Below are 21,867 nucleotides of genomic sequence, written 5' to 3' on the forward strand. Positions count from 1 at the left end.
TGAAGAAAGAGCCCATATTCAAGCACTGAATCTGCTGTCTGAAAAGAGGCATGGTTTTAAACGGGGACCCTTCAGTTTTCCTTCTGGGGACTCAACCCCCCAATAGCGTGGCCACCATCCATCTCCCATTAGCTCAAAAGCGACTCAAATATATAAAAGTTATTCCTAGAACTGAAATGAAAGAAACGAAAAAACAAAAATAACTAAACTCTGCAAATACAATTGCTTCATCATTTCTTTGTATTTTTATTGAACTTTGTTGACTTTTTTTTTTTTTTTAATTTCTGCCCAGTCAAGACAATTCAAGGGGAAACCACAATTACAATTTACAAACTGTGGCATGAAAAAGAACACACACACCCCATCAGGAATTATACCAAACCCTTTCCTTTTTATTCATTCAAAAGAGTCCAATGCACAAATGTCAAATATGAGCACTGTCATTTTTTTTTTTTCTCAGAAGGGGGAAAAACATTTATCCTGGCAGCACTGTTACAATTCCAGGAAGTGGTTTTGATACCACAGGTTGCAGGAATAGAAGCCATAACAAACTCGAAGGGCGTTTGTTTGCGAGGCAAGGGATCACTGGGTCTCAAAAGACTCCCCTTGTGCTTTAGTGACCCGCCCGTCAGCCTCGGCCGGCTGAGTCTTCCCAGGTATGCAACGGCCTGCTTTGACACTGAACATTCCGGTAGAGCAGAGGTTTTCTGTATCTCCAACCCTCCCCCGACCCTGAAGCAAGGTCTCGAGCTTTTCTGGAGCTTCTTCTGGTCACGTAACCCTCAGTCACAATGACCATTTTGCTAAAACACACGTGACACCAAGATTTCTTCTTATACTGCTTCTCTAGGGTTCAGATGACAGCACAAAACATCATTTGTCAAAAAATAGCAGATATTAAGAATGTGGGCATTTATGTTCATAAGAATAACAAACATTTTGCAGGGTATGTCACCCAAAGGAGACTTTTTTTTTTTTTTTTCATTTAATATGGTCCCCTGGGGAGTTAGCCCAAAGTCACATCCTTCAGAGTCCTCGCAAAAGACTGGTCAAAGTTAGTTAATCTGACAGTTTAGGAACTGTCTCGTGCTAATTACAAAACTCCTATGCCCAACAATTCAATGGTCCATAAAGCAATTAAATGTTACCATTCGGCTCACGCGCACACAGATGCACGCACGCACACACTCACACAAGAACTGTGACCAAAGGATTAAGCAGGTGATCTTGTAACTGTGTTCTAAAAGGAAATGAAATCTCAAAATTGAGGTGTCATATTCAAGTATCCAAAAATGCAGAAATAGTCTGATCCCATTTGATTTTATGGCCGTGAGAAATCATACTCGTTTAACTGAGGTTCTGGAGTCTCAACTCCTGGGGCACAAAATCTACGAAAATCAACTCGGGATTGTTCACAATTCAACCGCTTGCTAGTTTGTTATTCCTTTTAAAAATACGTCGAGACTTTGTATACTGGCATTGCAAGAGTCAATACTTTATAAAAGAAGGAAGAGAATAATACCAGCTGACTCACTTTTCATGCCTTACGCTGGTGAGAAACAGTTTGTTTTACACATTTTTCCATCAACACACAGAGCAGGCAGCTGTAAACAGAGTCCTTTCCATTCTTCAAAGAATGTGTTACTACTGCAGCAGATACGTTTGGCCCCGATTCGGAGTGGATGAGAGAGCAATCTGCTTTGCTTTTCATGTTCCACTCTGTGGAGACTGAACAACAATGGTTTCACTAGTTCTTGGCAGGTGACCATCCTATCAAGGCTCTGCATTTGTAAATAACCAATGTGGGATTATGCTCTCCAGTGAGGCAACTCACTATCTTAAGGTCTGACAGCCAGATGTGGAGGGCTGGCAGAGTGCTCTGCTAAATTTCACAGACTCTGTTGTAGAGAGAGAGAAAAAAAAGGACTCGTTAGCAAAGCTCTTTGCACCATTCACAACTGACTCCTGATTATCTTGAGCTATTGAAAGACTCGGGTTTTCCACGGACTCATTGACCCCTCTCTGTCCCTGTCCCCTGAAGAATCCCAACACCAGGACTCTATCAGCACATCAGCCAGTGACAACTCACTGTCGACACGAAACCCAGCCTGGAGCAAGGCCCACTCGGCCCAGTGCTAGTGGACAGGCGGGCAGGGGGACAGAGGAATCCCACCAGCCCGCCCAACAAACAGGCTGACAGGCGGGGGACCTTTATTTAAAAGAAGGGGAGGAGACTGCCTGCCGTACACGTTTAAGGTTCTTGCTGATTATCGGCAGCCTCTATGACCCCAGCACTTAATCCGTGGGCAGAGAGATTTTTTTTTAAATCTCAGATGGACTGAAGAATAAAGACTGAACAAAAAGGTCTTACGCTAAAATAAGAAATTAGCCCCATCTCGGCACAGTTCTCATGCAGAATATTGCACCCAGTGTGAACTAACGCTAGAAGCATCAAACTGTATAAATTTAAATGTATTTGCATATTATAAAAATAAAGATAAACATATACATATTTTACACTAGTTACGGAACAGCAATGAACGGTCAGTCGATCCCTCTTTCACATTTAACAGAACTGAAATCTGAGTGCTCAAAACACGGCCACCTATACTGGAACTATGGCTTTGATGTGCACAGAAAACAAAATCCCTGAGAAGCCATTCGACTTTTTTTTTTTTCTTTTCTTCAAGTAGCGCTCTCCTCGGAGGATCACAGTTCTGAGGTTCGGGTTGTAAAACATTTGCTCCATGTTCTCCCCCAGCCTCCCCCTGCCCCTCCCCACTTCCTCTACAGGCCAGCTGTACGCCCTGCTCTGCGAGCACCCCGAACGTCTATTCGCTCAAGTTCATGGAACATGCGCGGGAGCATGGAGAGGGTTTGCCAGGTATGAAAGATGGTCCAGGTGAGTTCGGATGCTCTCTTTTCTCCACGGAAATTCCATAGCCATAGAAGTCATTGGTTTCTGTGCTTTTCACCAACGTTCTTCCTATATGGGCAGATGAGAAGAAAGCAGAGCAATGACAAAAGGTGACAGAGGATGAGATTCTCAATGATAAGAACCAGAAGCAATCATAGGAGTCAGTGTTTCTTTGCAGATTTTAATTTCTACTTCTGGAATTCCTTATAAAAATGTAAATGTCAGGCAACTCATGATCCTTCAAAGGAAAGTGTCTTTTCACTAGAAAGCTGGGCAAACGCTTCTGTTCATGACACGAAGTTCAGACATAAAAAGGAACTATACTAATTAGTAATAACCACCTAATCCATTGTAATTTCACAGCTGAACCAGATTTCTAATCAAGAACCCCAAACTCTAACCATAGCCCTGGGTCCTCTCAAGAAACATCCATGGACACACACACACACACACGCTAAATAACCCTCTACAAGTAGGAATCCATGCTGAAAAGTGAGAACTCTTAGTTTAGGATGTCTACCTGGCCTAACGCGTTAGAGGCAAGGCTGTCAAACTAAAAGCCAGAGTCAGATGAATAGAAAATGAAGAAACTCCTGCATCGCCACCTAATTAAACAGAGTGGCATTCGATTCAGACAGAGTGGTTAGAGGGAAAAATGTCAGAGGTCCCCATCCCTTATATCGGCTCTCCTATAATGACACGCAGACCCTCCACCCTCCATCTCTATCAGTGCTGCTTGATTTTAAGGAGACTGAGTATAATATTAGCTACTTTACCAAAAATCTGCACCTTCCATTTACTAGCTACCCACTACACGCCAGGAATCACACCACTCACTGCAGTGCATTATTTGATTAATCCTCAATTCGTCATGCGCCCATGAAGTAAGCCCATCCTACTCTGCATTCACCAAGAAGGAAATTAAGGTTCCAAGAGGGTAAAGAACTTGCCTGGGGGGACACACCAGTACGCAGCAGGGCCAGCCTTTAATGAGGGTTATTTGACTCCCAAGCACGCTGCACAGCTAAAAGCAAGGTTGGGACGTTCAGGGCCCTAGGGATGGTTTCGTGTTTCTCTGGCACTCAGAGGACTGAGGACTTTTTGAAGGCCTATTATTATAGTAAACTTCCCAGTAGAGAAAGTTTTGAAAACTGCCTCAAATTCAAGTACTAATATAATAAATCTAACGGTAAAGAGGATGGCAGTGTGACAACTCATGTCTCCACCAAGCAGTTACCTTTGGCGGTTTGAGCTCTGGGTTTGGGGGGGGGGTGTGCTGGGCAAATGTCTTTCTCACTGACTCTAAGGAGCCTTTGGAAACACAGACAGCTGTGTCTGGCTGTCTGTTCCCCTGAGCCACAACGTACGACAGAAACACAAGAATGTCTAAGCCAGGGCACCCAGAGGGAATCGTCCACTATTCAAGAGAGAAAAAAGGAAAACCAGTTTGACTATATTTCCACATTGATACCACTTTTCGTGTTTAGGCTCTTCAGGAAAGGAAAGCGCCATCACATCACCAACCTTCCCCACCTCACACTGCTTCTCCATCCCAAAAGATCCACCTTGAATGCCACTTCCTACAACTTTTCTCGATCCTTCCTGGTAGAGTTCTTTCCTCTCGGTGGCCCCCAGGACTTTGTTGATACACCCACTGCGGCAGCGATCACATTTTAATTGTAATTAGACACTCACAAGTTTGTTTGGTTAAGTCTCTGATTCCCATTCTCCCCAAAGAGACTCTTAGATTCATGAGGGCAGGGTCTGTCTGCCTATTTCTGCAGCCTCAGCACCTGGCATGATGCCTGGAGGGTAAATCCTCAACAAAGCCCTGCTGAATGAATAATGAATAAGATGCGATGAGAAAGTCACAGGTGAAAAACAGCCAAGATACTATGAGACCATTACTGTCATGGTGGTGTGTAAGAAGCGAGGCAAAGGGTGATTACAGTAGAAGGGCTGAAGATGGCATCTCAGGGGAGCTGACACGTGACCTTGGCCTTAGGGACAACGGGCCTTCTTCACCAGGTAGGAGAGGAGGAGTGGCAGCTCTCCATGGGCTGAGAGCCAGCTGGGCGTGCTGTATGGTGGACCCCTCCCTCCCACAGTAAGGGAGTGTCGCACGTGTCAGCAGGGTGGATGGGGGCTGTGAGTCTTGCCCAGGGGTTTAAACTCGAGTCTATAATCATTAGGAAGCCATTTGAGGCTTTTAAATAGAGCAGTGGCAGGGTCTGACGTTGAAAGATAATATTGGTTTGAAGGAAAAAACGATTAGAGAGACGGAGGCCAGTTGAGACTCAAACACAGGTAGCTTGGTAGGGACAGGTGCATCTAGGGGAAAGCACGGGCCAAAGAGAAAGTTGTCTGGCCCAAGGTACTCATGTTGAGGCACCCTGAAAAGACCGGAGAAGAGGCCTCAGCGGAAGGCTGCGTGGGGGGACAAGGGAAAGGGCGGCCTTGCAGCTGACAGACTCCTAGTTTGGCAGTGGGTGCAAAGCAGTGGCGGGAAGCACAGACTGATGGAGAACATGGAGGGGGAAGACCCTAATTCATACCTACAAAGCCTACGGGACCTCCCGGGGAGCTGCAGTGGGACGCCGGCAAGAGAGGTCAGCACGGAGGCTCAGACCCACAATCTTCTCGGGTTATTGAACCTGCTCTTCCCGGAACACAGCACAGTTCTTCAAGGTACTCAGAAGCTTAGGCTGAAACTGAAGCTATCCCATGTCGTACTAACCAGGTCTTTTATTTTCTGTTTTCTGATGCTTTGACATCTGGACCCTGGCTGCCCCTGGCGGGACTGCCCTCCCAGCATTAGGCAGTTCCCAGAGATAGCACACAACTCCAGTATGAGTGCGCCTCTCAATACAGACCAACTCTGCAGAGCCCACACCCTGCGGGCCACCTCCTTTATCAGGCTCCAACAGCTCAGGCCGCTCTCTATTTGCCCTCCTCACTCCAGGGCCATGTACCAGACACCCAGCGACTGCCCCCACGCCCCACAGCCCGCTGAAGCTACTCAGACTGGCCATGCCCGGCCAGCATCTTCCCCTGGAAAACACACTACAGTGTTTTCCTGCCCGGTTCCTCCCTCTCTGCCTCCTGCCCGAGCCCTGACCTGCTGGCCTTACTCTACATACCTCCAACGTTCTGTTATTACACTACATTCTGAAACAAACGTGTAAGTAAGAACTTGGTGTGAAAACGGCGCTGAGCCTGGGAGCTACGGTGTGGGTTTGAGGCCCAGCTGCGCCGCTCGGTACCTGCGGCTGTCAGAACGTGGCTGGGTCTGGAGCGCGGAGCTCCCTGCCCTGTGTGACCTACAGGGTTGGTGGAGGACATGAATTAGGGGGCTTTGCTCTGACGGGCTCAGCAGGTACCACAGGCATTTGTGATCATGATATGAAAGAAATGATACCACTCATCTCCTCTTTCTCCCATGAAGATGGGGTTAGGACACTGCAGGGGGCCTTAGACACAGATCCTCTGGGGTGAAGGGGAAGGGAAGCCAACATTCTTCCCTACCTACCCGGCACACACGTTTACCTTCCTTGGGCAGGCACCTCAGTTAAGAAACTCAACGTTGCTAGGCAAGTCAGTGAGCACATTTCATTCTAGGATCTAGATTATCTAGACTTGCATTTTGAAATTTTATTTTTTAGGATTACCTTGATAGGCCACCCACAGTGCACACCACTAACATTCCTGGTAGAGAAAGCTTGGTAGGGACAGGTGCATCTGTTTGTTGAGTGCTGTGCACTCTGTAAGGCATCGTGCCAACCATTCCCCTCACAACGGTCTCTCTAAATGCTCACAACAACCCCACAAGACAACCGCTTCTGGAACCTGCATCTGCCAGAGGTCTATAGTCATAGCACCAACAAGTCGCAAAGATTCGAACTCAGGCAGCGTAACTCCGGAGCCCAAACTGCCTTGAGAAAATAAATGCAAACACTACTTTTAAGAAGCTATTTGCTGTGTTGATCCACTTGAGATTTTCCCGATATGACATCCATGCATAATAAATTTTTTTAAATGACTTCTTTTTTTCCAGCAAGGAACTAAAGATGACTAATGCATGCAATATCATAGTTTTAGGCAAAAGAATTAGGCAGTTTCCTTATTCTTAATCCCCAAAGGCTTCTTGATTTGGGATAAGCAAAGGATTTGTAATTTTGAAATGCACTGCCGTATAGGATCTCTTCATCCCAAACCCCACCCCAACCCATTTTCCCCCTAAACTCTCGAGGCCTTAGGAAGCCCTTATCTATTTAAGAAACCCTCTCTGCTTCCCAGAGACTTACCCTTAAAAATTGGTGCTCCTAAAGTCACAGATTGGGTACAGAAAAATGATGACATAGGGGAAAGAAGCACTATCTTTTCCACTTAATTTTCCAAGAAAGTATGGAGATACCTAAGCAGAGAGGAACAAATTCTAGTATCAGTGTGGCTGACGGGGCACTAAATCCAACAGACACTATTTCTCCTGGCCCTAGAATGCAGCGAGGCAATGAGCTGTCTCACTCCTTACAAAAAACAGAGCAAATCAACGTGATACACTTCCTAGGCCACCTCCACATTGAGCTCCCTTTCTTCCGAAATACCATCCCCACCCATCGTGCTTTACAACTCTGTGGTCAGTAGAAGATTCTCCCATCGTTATAAAGCCAAATTCATGTTGCTCCATTGATTTCATAAAAAAAAGAAAGAAAGAAAATGATCAAGTCCATACTAACTAATCTGAGTGCAGTCTAACGTATTTTGCTTGTTTATCTGATGAGATAAAGGCCACAGAGTCTCCAACCTACTTTTTATAAAAGGGCTGTTTCCATGGGTCTTAAAATATCCTTATGTCATAACAATGGAACTGCCAAAATTCCTATGTGTGGTCATCACTATATCTTTGGGACTACTTATAAACAGTAAGAAGCTGGAATTTACCGGGGTCTTGCTTGAATGGAAATGCTACAGTATGTACGCAATGACCCAAGTTTAAAAGGTAGTTCTGAAAGGCAGTGTCTCGGCCCTGCCTTTCATCCTCAGTTGTACTTTCTGGAAAAGGAGAAAGCTTATTAGCTCAACAATTTTCAAACCAGCCCATGTTTTCCAATTTGGTGACACACGAACTGCCCCGATCTGGACTGACTTCCATGGTCGTGTCCAACACTCCACGTGCAGCGCACACAGACGTGGGGCCACCGCCGGAAAAATGGGCAGCTGGTAAGAGATAAAAATGATACAGTCCCATTTCCTGTACGTTCAAGGGTAAGTCCATTAAGAAACTGCACGGAAGAATGTGGATTGCATTTCAGTATGCCTTAAGGTAAAACATTTTTAGATGCTAACCTATTGGATTCTGTCTCCTAGATGAAAATCAGGAGATAACCTGGGTCATCTGGCAGCTTATCGGAGCCTATACGTTACTTGGCAGAGGCAGGGTTGGTCTAAACCTCTCTGGAAACAAGAGATAGGAATGTTCTACAGGTACCTAAAAATAAAAAGCAAACAGTGAGCTGCCCCTTGCCTAAAGAAGTTCACACTTCCCTTCTGAACTGGAATTTTAAGTGTCTCGACGTGCGGGGCAGGCAGGATAGAGGCAGGAATTCACAAACAAAATTTTTTAAAAATAAACTTAAAAAATGAATCTTTCTCCTTCTTTTCCCCGCTGAAAGGATATTTTTGCCTCTTGTGACTTGTAATGTCCAAGACTCAGTAGCCCTTTCATGTCTAGGCATCAGGTAGGCTGACCATTCAGAATTTCTGAAGGATGAGTATGTGAGGTCTTGGACGGGGTGATTAACTAGATGGCGAGAACCCGTTCACAATGTACCACATATCAAATCACCACGATGAACATTTCAAATATCTTACAATTTTATTTGTCAATTAAACTTCACTAAAGCTGAAAAAAAAAAAAAAGATCAGTGGTTGCCAGGGGTTGAGGAGGGAGGGAAGAATGACACAGATGGAGCGCAGAGGACTTTTAGGGCATTGGAAATATTGGTTTTGATACGATAATGGTGGATACACAAACCCATGGAACGGACAGCACCAAGCGTGGACCCCGATGTAAACTGTGGACTTTGGGTGATGAAGACGTGTCAGTGTGGGCTCATCCACTGTGACAAATGTGCCACTCTGCTGGGGGGACGTCGATGTGGGGCAAGTTGTGGTGTGTGGGGGCGCGGGGGACAAGGGATCTCCCTGTACCTTCTGCTCAGTTTTCTTGTGAACCTCAAACTGTTCTACAAAATAAAGTTTATGTTTTTAAAAAATGCTACCTATACTAAAAAAAGAAAACGGTCTGAAGGAGGCTACTCTCCCTGCAAGAAGCTCTACTTCACCCCTGCTGTCCAACGGTGGGCTGACAGCAGGGTGGGGGCACGCGATTCACTGCCTTTGGACTGAATTAGCAAACAAGAACACTTTATAAGAATTGCTTTGAAACTCACAAATCTGCGTAATACCAACACACCAGGCGGCAAAACCATTCCTGAAAGTGACACGAAAAAATTTCTTGACTGCACAGAACGAGGTGTTGCATTAGACAGAAGCGGCTGCAAATGGGCACACATTTCCTTTAGGAGTGATGAAAACGTTCTACAATTAGACCGTGGTGATGGCTCTGTACCACACAGTAATATGTCAATAATCACCGCATTATTTAAAAAACCTACCAGACAGAACCCACATATCCTTAAGGAGGTCAGAGTTTTTCAGAGCAACCTAGCAAATGTGCTATGAGGTGAAGTTTCACCTCATCTCAAAAGCAAATATCCTTGAAAATCAGCCCAGGAGAGCCAAAGTCTGAAGATGACTCACATTTCTATCTGGTAATCAACAAAGAGGACAAGAAGCCACTCAGCTCCTCAGTTATCCCCTTGGAGGGTGAGGCAGAGGGGTGGCATCTCATTCATATGACCGCTTCCCAGTGGAAAGCTGGTGGCGACCCGAATCGCCAATCGCCAAAACAAATGATGAAAGGAAGTCGTCTTTTTAAAAAAATCACTACCTACTCTTTATTCTCTGTCTCTCCCCATAGGGAAATAAAACAGAAAAATTTTTAAATTAGGAACAGAAAAGCTTGGAATTGATACGGAAGATCCAATCAAATAACAGTCGTCGATGGTTTTTCTTTATAAAGCACATGGCAGCACCATTATTTTATACATGGTCAGAGGCAGGCTTCAAGTTAAATGACAAGTCTCTGATTTGACCTGTAAAGGAGAGGAGTAAGCTGGTTAAAGAGCTTGCATTGTCTTTTCAAAAACCACCATGAGATCTAGATCAATGACATAGGAGTGGAGGGTGATGATTCTGATAGGTCTGGGAAGAGTTTTCTGGCTGAGGCCTGTTGTCCTGGCATAGTTAAGAGTGCTCCTGTCACCCTCAACCCTTTCCTGATTTGAGCAATAAAATCCTGATCCACGTAGCACGGATCAGCGTTGCCTTGGTGCTGACGACTGGTTACTGACCCGAGAGAGGCTCTGTAGCCAAGGATAAAGCCCACTGGCAAGGGAGCCCACCCTTCGAGTCAGGGACGGGACCCCAGCGATCAGAAAGGCCAGCACTCACACATTAGAATCAGCAGGGGGACGACCGTTTTGCAGACTAGCACCTGGCCCTTCCCCCTCAAAATTCTGATATATATGCCTGATTCAGAAAGACGGATCTCCACCATCCACCTGCATTTTAGGGGCTGACCGAGAAGTAAGAAATCACTCGCCATGACTTACTGAAGTTACCTTGGCTGGAGTTGCAAAGCCAGTGCGGTGATAGCCCAAGACTCCCAAGTCCACCTGCCTGCTGGCAGCCCGAAGTCTAACTGTCAGGGTCTGACCCAAGTTGTGACCCCATGACAACCACTTCCCATGACAGTTTTCCTCCTCAGTCCCCGGAATCTCCTACTTGCAATACCCTGTCATCGGCGTGTGAATCAGCCCTCCGCTGGGCAAGGCCAGGCCTGCATGTATATGTGTGCTTTTATGGATATTCCTTCATTTAGAACTGAGACTTCACTCCAAACCTGCTGCCCATTGTAAGAGACTTAAAAAAAAAAAAAAAAATCCATTTTGAAATAAAACTACTCATATAACTAGGTCAAACATAGTTCGATCCCTTAAAGGTATTCTCTCCAGCATCTACGTTGGGAGGCTTTGCAGCTCTGATTACCCAAGCCCTTAAAGCTGCTTATTCAGGTAGGTAGAATAAAGTGTGAGAGACAGAGGGGCTGATAGCATCTTCTCCAGGCTGGTGTAAATGTCCTTCTGTGGCCGTACGGCGAGAAGCCCATGGGAAAACACGGATAAAGCTGGCTCAGTGCCACGGTCGTTTCTCGTACAAATGGGTATGTTAACTTCTACCTCTAGCTCGCCTCTGAAATGCCACGTGGCTACGGCAAAACAAGAGGTTAACGTCTCTGCTGGCTCAGGAAAATCTACACAAGTGCAAAGCGTATTGCAAACTGTTGCCCTCCATGTCACAGCCTGCGACTTCTGTAAATCCCCTTAGGCTTTCCCTGCGTGTGTCTGAAAGAAAGGGACCCATGTACGCCAAAGGACAATCACACTGCTGTCGTTTGATATGTTCGGGACAGGGGATGCTCTGGTTAATAGGAAGTTACTATGTAATCCTAAGAAGAGCTTCGCGATTTCACAATGTCTTAGGGGCACATTAGTGATGAATTAGACCATGCGCAGCAGGTTTGCTAAAATAGCATTCTGCTTATACAGCCTGAGCTAAGAGTTTCCCTTGGGCATTCAGTGATATTTTCCAGCAAAGATGATGAATTAAGGCTGTTCTAATGAGTCATCTGCTTTGGAGAAAGGGGCGGCCCTCTTCGGCAGCTGCTAAGATATGAGCGCCCACTGAACCCCTCGCTCTGCAGACAACACACCAAAGTCAGGAAAAGGGACACTTCAGGGCAGAGGCACAAGCCCCATTCGGCACAGGGCTCTCTGGAATGCAGCGTCACGGCAAGTTTCTCAAGATGAGGAGGACGGGTCACCATTTTCAAATGCAAACTTCAGAAGCGCCCTATAAAAAGCTTATATATGTGAAAAAAAAATTCTATGTGGTCAACTAGAAAGAAAAATGAAAGTCTGTTGTCTGAATACTTTGCTGTACAAATCACGTCGCCACCATCCCCCAGATAACGAGATCGGCTCCCAGAAGACTGCAGCTGCCACTTTTCAAGATTTGCGGTGAAAAGGTATTTCACCTCAGTTTAGGAGTGGCCTGTTTGGTTCCTAATACTACAAAAAGAGACAAACAAAAACCCAACCCAGGATGAGTCTGATGTATAATACTAACTGTAGCCAAGTTAGCTCACGCATGTACATTCTTTGGGGGAAGGTGGGAGCTTCCTTCTGCACAGCCGCTGATTACTAAGGACTGAGAATCAGAGACCTACAGAGAAAAATAATCTACAGATTTTCTGTAGGCTTTTCTTATTTAATGGGCCCTCACTGTTCTCACTATCCATAAAAAAAAAAAAATGCTCTTTTTGGATGCATATACCTGCAAATATACTAAAAGTCAATTACATACTTTAAATGAGTGAACTGTATTGTATGTGAATGATAGCTCAATAAAGCTGTTAAACACTCCTTTATCAGCAAAGCAAAAAAAAAAAAAAAAAAAAATCACAAACAAAAAAAATTCCTAGTTTGCTACATAAGCCCTGATGTCTATGTCACCTAGATATCTAGGTCTGCCCTGGGAGAGTCTTCAAGGTTTGCCAAAAGGTACTTTAACCTGGCTTTTTGTTGTCACAACTACTGAGGCAGGATGAGGAGTGAGGGACAGGGGACCACGTCTGGAACTCACTTAGAACAGGGGCTGATCACAGTCGGTGTAGGTGGGTAAACCAAGGCAACATTCACTCGCTCGCTGCCGTTCTTAGGGCAAATGATCTCTGCCACTCCTTCTGGTCTGGGCTGACTCAGCAACTCCCCTGCAGGAAGAGAGAGAAAATGCATTCATGAGATGTACCTTACGAATGGGACCATTTCACAGAGTAATACAGCGCTCGGGGATGGGGGAAGCAGGGAGGAGGGCAGGTAGTGAGCAAGTAAAGGGTCTCCAGACAATGGAGTCAGAGAACAAATATGCACCCGGAATCACAAGACTGGCCCTGCTCCCACTCCACTGCCTTAATTCTCATCTGCGTCACCATGGAGAACATTCTCATGGTTATGGCGAAAAGGCCATCGTTCCAGACAAAGACAGCCTCCGCTAGCATTTTCCTCACCTTCCTTTTCACAGACTGACTCTGGAGATCTTTATCTAGATGTCGCGGCGAATTGAGCGAGGATCCCTAGAGCCCGGAGAAGCAAGGGCTGCCAAGGTGTCCGTAATTAGCATTCAGGGGCAGATGGGATTCGGGCAGACTGTAGCAGCATTTCAACAGAAATGATCTCGAAATGCAGCCGACTGAAGGTATTATCAAGGTAAACAACCCAGCTTCACCCTGGCAAGAGGATTTCCTAGGTAGGTATGTGTGAGGATTTGAAAGCACCAGCATAATGTTATGAGTAATGGGGTCTAGTAAAAACAGACAATTAACTTAACGGATTACCACAATACCCAAGGGAAATCTGCGTGCTCTGCACACCCCGGATACAATCGCTCTCCAACTAGATCATTAAATCCCTAAGAGCAGTGATGACTTCCATTCCTTCGTCTCCCCTCCGCCTCGTCTACTTATGGGCAGTGGCCTGCCCTCTCTCTCTTCTCATGGCTAGCATGGTGCTCTCGCTCAGAGAAAATGCAATAGCCAGCTGCTAGCTGAGGATGGTACCTGTTATTGCCTAAATCCCCCTACTTAAACCTAGAAGTTAAATAGACCAAACCAAGGACACAAAATGGATACCAACTACAGAGAGCTGCTACTGAAAAAAAACCGTCAACTCTTTGGCAGCCATCGCTTGTATAATGGATCTGAGATTCTAGCGATCCTGAAGTTAAGCCAACAAAGATAATAAAAAAAATCCTTTGCCTCAAAATACCCTATTTCTAAAGGCCCCACCTTCAGCAGAACTCACAGTGATAAAGCATGGCCACGTGCCGGTCCTTGTACTGAGAGCTTTAAATGTACATCTCATTTCATCTGTGAGGGTTACCCTCATTTTACAAATGAAGAGGCTAATGGTCAGGGACGTTATGTAGCGTACCCTGAGTCAAGGGCTAGCAAGTGGCAGACTCGGCATGTGACCTTGGGAAGTCATCTTTGGGGAGCTTACTCTTTGCCACCACCCTCCGAGACCTCCCAGAGTGGGAACTGCTTCTTTATGCCAGGACACATCTCCTAGAAGAGCAATTTTAAAACACTATTTTTAAATAATGAACTAAGCATTGACATATTTGTCCTTTTATGATAAGGCATTTGTTTCCTGCTTTGAGCATTTTTATATGGCTTTGGACAATATGAACTGAAGATAATTTGAAGTTCCTTAACCAAATTACTGTCAACACCCAATTACTGCAAAGTTAATTTAGCATGACTAACTTATATCACGGATACATGGGTATCAGAACTACACTCTGACACCAGCTAGGAAAATATTCCAAAATATAAAAATGCAAGTTAAAAATGTAAACACTAAATGCTATCAAAGCAATAAAACAAACCAAAGTAATAATAGCACGTTAGAGCTGGATGAATAGTTGGAAGTCATCCGGCCCAAACACCACGTTCTAAGTCAGAAACTCTGAGTTTAACGGATTTGCTCCAGGTCCCACAGAGCTGCGCATCTTTGACCCAACCCAGCCACCACGTGACTAGGACTGCAAGGGGGTGCTCTGAACACCCCAGGCCTGGTAACACCCTGGCCCTGGACCGCTCTCCCCTGGTTCCTTATGGGATATTTTCAATTTGCACTTTCTGTCCCAAGATTACCCCCAAGGCCTGAACACAGACTCAGCTTCTCTGGTTTCCCCTGAGAACGGCTCTCCTGGTTGGAAGTTCACCCGGGCCTCTCTCAGCTGCCCGAGTGCCCGGGATCCAGCTGCAGATGCCAAGCCCCGACTCGGGCGCCCACCCCCAGCACAGGGGCTCTCTTGCTGGCTGCTGGTTTCCGGAAGCAGCCAGAGCTGAAATAATCTGTAGTAGACTAGTAAGCATCCGTTATCAATTTTTATTAAACCAACAGCTTTAGTGCAACCACCCCCCACCCCGATTCCCAGTATCCTCCAGAACCAGGTAACCGGCTTGTTTGGGTCCTCCTCCCAGCAGCGTGGCCAGACACACAGGCAGCATGAAAGCTGGAGGTACCAAGAGGGCTCACGCATCTGAAAAATTCACTTGATGCTCCACAAAACAGAGCACCGGGCTGCACGGTTCACAATTTGCAGCACGTCCATGCACTCCCACAGGCTACCGTGTGCTGCCGGGATTCCTAGGATGGGAGATTTGGCTAAGATTTCTGAGAAAATAAGGAAAGTAGCTTCTTCTTCTCAAAAAACGTACCATAAATACAAAAAGTGGTTCATAACTAGTGTTGTCTACTAAAATAACACAAACTTGATTTTCAAACTAAAGGGTGCCACACCTTCGGCTCAGGTCACGATCTCCGGGGCCTGGGATGGAGCCCCACATCGGGCTCCTGGCTCAGCCGGGAGTGTGCTTCTCCCTCTCCCTCAGCCGCTCCTCCCTGCTCATGCTTTTTCTGTCTCAGGTTAATAAACAAAATCTTTAAAAAAAAAAAAAAAGCTAAACTAAAATAGAGCCATTCACCGAGTATCTAAATAGGGAGATCCTACTGTGTGTGTGCGGGGATGCAGGGGATACAAGAGTCTAAGGCAAGGCCTCTGATACGAAGGGTCCCAGCATCAGAGAAAGTCAAATGTGCATAAAAAGAACTACAGTCCTGGGCGCCTGGGTGGCTCAGTTGGTTAAGCGACTGCCTTCGGCTCAGGTCATGATCCTGGAGTCCCGGGATCGAGTCCCGCATCGGGCTCCCTGCTCAGCAGGGGGTCTGCTTCTCCCTCTGACCCTCCCCCCTCTCATGCTCTCTCTCTCTATCTCATTCTCTCTCAAATAAATAAAAAAAAAAAAAAAAAAAAAGAACTACAGTCCTGTGTGATAGGGGCCCCCAAGCAAAGTTACGAAATGTTAGAGGAGCAATGAGAAGGACAGACTACTGTTGATTTGCAGGACTGGAAAAGACCTCAAAGAGTGGAGGACACGATCTCAGAAGACCCAATAACATTCGTTACCATGTGCTCTACCTTATCATCATGCTGTTATATACATCAAGGTGAAGGACACACATTAACCCCAGAAGAAAAAACGATGATCACAGTAGCAGCTAACATTTATCAAGCATTTATTATGTGCTTATGCTATAAATGTTATTATGTCACTTAGTTCTCACGACAACCCTATGAAGTAGGTACAGCTTTTATCTTCAGGAGAGTTAGGCTCAGGGTTAAGTACTCACCAACATTCATAAGGAAGGAGTGGCAGGGCCAAAATTTGGACCCAGGACTATGTGACTCCACTTTTTTTTTTAATTAACGTATAATCTATTATTTGAGTGGAGGTCTGTGATTCATCAAGTCTTACACAACACACATACCCTCACCATGGCCCATACCCTCCCCAATGTCCATCATCCAGCCACCCCATCCCTCCCACCCCCCTCCACTCCAGCAACCCTCAGTTTCTTTCCTGAGATTAAGAGTCTCTTATGGTGTGTCTCCCTCTCCGGTTTCATCTTGTTTCATTTTTCCCTCCCTTCCCCTATGATCCTCTGTCTCGTTTCTCAAATTCCTCACATCAGTGAGATCATATGATAATTGTCTTTCTCTGATTGACTTATTTTGCTTAGCATAATACCCTCTAGTTCCATCCACGTCATTGCAAATGGCAAGATTTCATTTTTTTGATGGCTGCATAATAGTCTATTTATCTGACTCCACTCTTAACTGACAGGACACACTACTATACTGTCCTGGGCAGGGATATCGTGATGATTAAAGTAGATAACATAAGAAGTACTGAATGTTGTATCTGGCATCTAGTAAATTCCTGACACTATTACTATAATGATGGAATTTTTTTTTTTGAAAAGCTTACTTTTCCAACTATATAAAAAATTCATTTACAAATACATGATCAGTAACCAGGTTCTCTATAGCAAAGCAATACACAAGGATTAGACCATAAAGCATCTGCCAGCAAAACACCACGTCGCCAGAGATTTGAAAACTTCAAATGAAAAAAAAAGATTAGATTTATTACACATCTGTCATCACTAGCAAAAGCAATTAAGAAATAAATCCCAAAGTTGGTGGGAGTTGTAAAAAAAAAAAAAAAAGCTACATTTACAGAAAACATGTTAGCAGTAAAGTGAGGACAGATATACATGTGACCTGGTATATTTCCATTTTCAGGAACTTGCTTCAAGGCCTTTCTCTCTGACAAAAATTACACAATGATTGCTCATAGCCACGCTATTTACAAAGCAGTGAAAATTTGGTAACCCTCTCAAATGTCCGACAACGGGGAGATGATGAAAAACTACTACACACTAATAAGGCGGGATCCTCTGCAGTCATTAAAAATTATGAGACTGACATTTCTGGGTGGCAGAGTCAACTTAAAAGTACGTTCTAATTAGAAAGAGCAACTGACAAAGAACACAAATGAGTTTAGAGTGAAATGGGCCATTCAAGATGAAATGGTCCTGAGGTTATTTATTTATTATTATGTTTGAGTCAATAGTAAAACAAGGTGAAAGCATGTTTCACAACTGAAGGGAAAGGCCAGCTGTAAATGCTAATGCGTCCTCTCCTGTCGGAGATTTTCTGTTCGTGTGCAGCAAGTATACAATGCCATCTGTCTTCCTGAAGAAGCAGAAATTTGGCCTCATGCACAGAACACTGCAATCACTAAGGCTGTATTAGGCTTTATCATGAAGAATTATTGAAAATTATGAAAATTATTGAAAATTATGAAAAACTGTTCTTAATTACTCCAGCTCAAGATTTCTGGCATTAAAAAGCTACCACACTCAAATAAATAAATAAAATTAAAAAAAAAAAAAAAAAGTAGGGGCGCCTGGGTGGCTCAGTTGGTTAGGCGACTGCCTTCGGCTTGGGTCATGATCCTGGAGTCCCGGAATGGAGCCCCAGGATGGAGCCCCGCATCGGGCTCCCTGCTTGGCGGGGAGTCTGCTTCTCCCTCTGACCCTCCCCCCTCTCATGCTCTCTCTATCTCCTTCTCTCTCTCAAATAAATAAATAAAATCTTTAAAAAAAATAAAAAATAAATAAAAAGCTACCACATCAACTGTTTCCCCCCCTCCACGGAAGAACAGAATGCTAAGTCTTACTATGATTTAAAAAAAAAAAAAAAAATCAACAGAAGATAAGTGGAACGAACTTTTTCACCTTTTTCTACTAAGTATCAGAATTCTCAAATATTGGGCACATTACTCAAAATACTACAAACTGATCATAGTAATGACTCAAATCACAATGTTAAACGCCCCAAACACTTCTTTTCAGTGTAAATGAAACCCACTTCCTGATCCGGGATAAAGATCTCAGTTATGAACATCCCTCAAAACAAGCAGAGTGGTCTTAGGTATTAAACAATGATATAGGTTCTATTAAGTAAATTATCTGGATGTCTTTCGGGGTACCTTCAGCTCTACTATTCTAAAAGTCACACCCCTCGCCCCTCCAAGTCCACTGCTGTATTTTAATGAAGTGTGACTCTCGAGTAGCAGCCATGAGGTGCACGAATGCATGGTTTCCACGTCTCCTCAGGGTAAAGGCAGCATCGTCCGAAACCATGAGCACGAAGGTCCCCCCACTTGGCAAGCCCACCAAGTTATCAGAGACAGCAGAAACCGGAGAACTCCACGGTCACTTTATATGGAAGAGGAGAGCCAGAAGGAGGGAACAGGACACCTTGTCTTAAGAAGAAATAAAGCCCAGAGAGTATATACACAGGAGAAGTAAACATTCAACATCAAAACGTTCAATTTAAAAACATGCCATCATGCACACTTACGAGTGTGAGAAGAGGCAGACGAGATCCCCCAATACCTGCTGGTTCCACATAACCAACCACTTGTAGATTTGGCTGCCATTTCAGAGGAGGGTCCCCCTATGCCTGCACCCGCTCCCACCACGGTGCCTTCCTCAGGACCACGGCTGGGCGCCTCCTGATCGGCCGCGGCTCAGAAGAAATAAAATAAATAGACCAGGTTGTGTGTTTTGGTAGTCTTTAAAAGAAATTCCATTTTGTTAAGCAGCTTTGGTCTCAGCCCTTTGATTATTAATTCTTTTGGCGGGGGCAGGGGGGGCGAGAAAGTGAGACGTGCGGGAAGGAGTGTAGCGAGTCTGTAAAGAGCAGAAACAGATGCGGGTCTTCCGTTTCGGAGCCCGGAACTGTGCCCATCTCTGGCAGTCGTCCTTCTCATGGTCCTCTTCTTCAGGACAGGGTATGATGCCGGCCCCTGGAACCGCAGGCCAGACAAAGCCGGCAGGCCGGCACCTATCCTCTGGGTGCTGACAAAATTCCCTGGGAAGCTGTCTGCGGGTGGGGAGAGCATGCTGTCAAGCTCACTCAGAGGCTGGAGGGGGCACTGGCTGGAGTCTTTGGAAAATTCCCTCCATGGGTGCTGCTGAATTCATGGGAAAGCCAGCTGGGACACCCCCAAAACTCCCCGGAAGGTGCCCACTGAGCTTGCCAGGAAACCGGCGGGGGTACCCAGAGGTTCAGCAGGAATCTTCCTGCTGGGTCATTGGAAGTCAGCTACGATACCTGCAGACATTGTCCAGCACTTGGCTACATGTACTTCTAGAGAGTTCTGGGACTCCAAAAAGGCTCCCCAAAGCCACAGAGATGCTGCATTCTTCCTGTGAGCAGAGTCTGCTTTTGGCTCAGTTAGTTCCTCTTGGAAGTGAGTCAATGAGAGGACCACTTAATAACTGGATACATCCCAAGGTATGAATTCTAAAGGCAACCGCAAAAACTCACACCATCAGAAATTATGAACTTCTTGTAAAATTGTGTTTTCATTTTCAACATACAGCCCTGCGATTCTTCAAAATGTAGGAATCTACTGAGTTCTGGGCAATTTAACAATGTGAAGACATTTCTGTCTCCAGCCATTTGTTGAATTCTCAAGACCAGTTTTGATTTTGAAAGCTGGGATTTCTTTTTTTTAAAAATATTCAAATGGCCTTCTATGCTCTGATGCTTTGGGGACAATTTGTGAAGTCTTATCAGTAAGAATACAATCTACAAGCCAAACAGAAGCAGGTCAACTGGGGTTCTTGGACATGCCCTTGAACTAAAGGTGCAACTCAGTTCCTAAATTCAGCAAATTTTCAGGGCCTGCTCGTCAGACTGCACTAAACAAACTAAATTTCAACACGTTGCTTCAACTTCTCCCCAGCATCCTCCAAGGTGGTGGTGGTGGTGAGTTACAGGCAGAAGGAGAAACAGAGATCACAATCTTGATTACTTCTGTGACTCACACAGTGATTCTAACCTGTGAAGTCCTCAGACTCTCCTAATGAATAACAGAAGCCAAGCCGAGCAGGAACCCCACACTGGGCACAAACGACTGATACCTTTAATTTTTCCTTTTATGGAAGGTGCTCCGTCCGGAGTGGGCAAACTCAGCTTTTCCTTGTTTGGCCCAATTCCCAAGAGAGGAGTGTCCTAATAGTAATGTCTGCTTACTAATTACATAAAGCTTGTTTGTTTGTTTGTTTGAGGGACAGAAGGAGTGACTAGGATCTTGGGCATGCTTCGCCAAGAAGGGCTGCATTCAGCCCCTCCCTGATGGAGAAGTACTCTGCTCTCTTCTGGATCAAGAGTTGAGACCTAAGGTCACAGCACCCCTTCCAAAGCATTTGACCAGAGTTCAACCAGAAGGAAAAAAAACCTGCTAACACGATTTCTTTTCAAATCTCTGCCTGAATTTTGTCACTTCCTTCACATTACAAGCTCACACTTCCTTGTCCTCAAGTCTGTTTTCCTTTTTTGTTTTTTTATTCACATACATCCAATCCTCTGTAGCCTTCTTTCCTACCACTTCCTCATGCTTGGTTTGCTGCAATCGCCTTGCTTACAGCCCCCTATTTCTGTCACCTAGAGCGGATTTAGAGCCCCATACCCCCCTCCTCCAGGCTCCTGTTGTGCCTAGACTCTGCACCTGCTGAAAAGCCTCAGGGTCTCTGATCTACAGAGTCTCCTTCCCCCAGTGTTCATCACTGCACTGGGACGAGATACCAGGTAGAAGCTTCATGAGGATTCCACTTTAAAGTGTGAGGTTCCAGCAGACACAAGATAAATATTCCTGGGGGCCAGAATAAACATCTAGGACAGCAGGTGAACCTGGCCGTGGTGGTATTTATTACACGGAGGAGAAGTGACTCCAGGGAAGTTGCAGGAAGTTCAGGAGCCTACTAGGAAGGGCTTTGCCTTTGGATCTAAAAGAGTGAACACAGCAAAATAAAAGATTATATCAAAGTTCTTTACACTTTCTGGTCTCAGAGTCTTTATCAGTCCCAGATTAGCCCAAATAATATACAAAGTGCAATAACACAATAACAAGATATCCTATCTTTAGATTATATACAAGATTTCTCTAGAACATCTAAAAATAAAGCCCGATGCATCCCAGAAAGGCAGAACCATGAGGCACCACTGGAAACTTAGATGAGGTAGTTTTCTGACAGGAAAGCATTCGGACCATGGCAAGCACATTTTAAAACTCACTACCCTGGGCGCCTGGGTGGCTCAGTTGGTTAAGCGACTGCCTTCGGCTCAGGTCATGATCCCGGAGTCCCTGGATCGAGTCCCGCATCGGGCTCCCTGCTCGGCAGGGAGTCTGCTTCTCCCTCTGACCCTCCCCCCTCTCATGTGCTCTCTCTCATTCTCTCTCTCACAAATAAATAAATAAAATCTTTAAAAAAAAAAAA

The 21,867-nt window shown here is 45.2% G+C and overlaps 1 protein-coding gene across 3 annotated transcripts in view; it reads right to left on the reverse strand.

Moving 5' to 3' along the window:
- Positions 1-226: 226 nt before the first annotated feature.
- The window catches only part of MFHAS1 (multifunctional ROCO family signaling regulator 1), a 96,467-nt gene continuing 74,826 nt past the window's right edge, over positions 227-21,867 (reverse strand). Inside the window, exons 2-4 of one of the 3 annotated variants that reach the window (XR_014141230.1) lie at positions 12,746-12,872; positions 7,222-7,331; positions 227-2,986 (exon numbers count right to left, since the gene is read on the reverse strand). Coding sequence is in view for 2 of the 3 variants with exons in the window: in XM_006741750.3 (XP_006741813.1) it covers positions 2,953-2,986; positions 12,746-12,872 (161 nt within the window). In the remaining variant the exon portion in view is untranslated. Of the gene's footprint in view, positions 2,987-7,221; positions 7,332-9,378; positions 10,135-12,745; positions 12,873-21,867 lie in introns of those variants that run through there. The other 2 variants (XM_006741750.3, XM_081808440.1) reach the window with 2 other exon arrangements.

This window comes from Leptonychotes weddellii, chromosome 2, assembly GCF_054177405.1.
Source record: "Leptonychotes weddellii isolate Sample4059 chromosome 2, ASM5417740v2, whole genome shotgun sequence".
Lineage (NCBI taxonomy): Eukaryota > Metazoa > Chordata > Mammalia > Carnivora > Phocidae > Leptonychotes > Leptonychotes weddellii.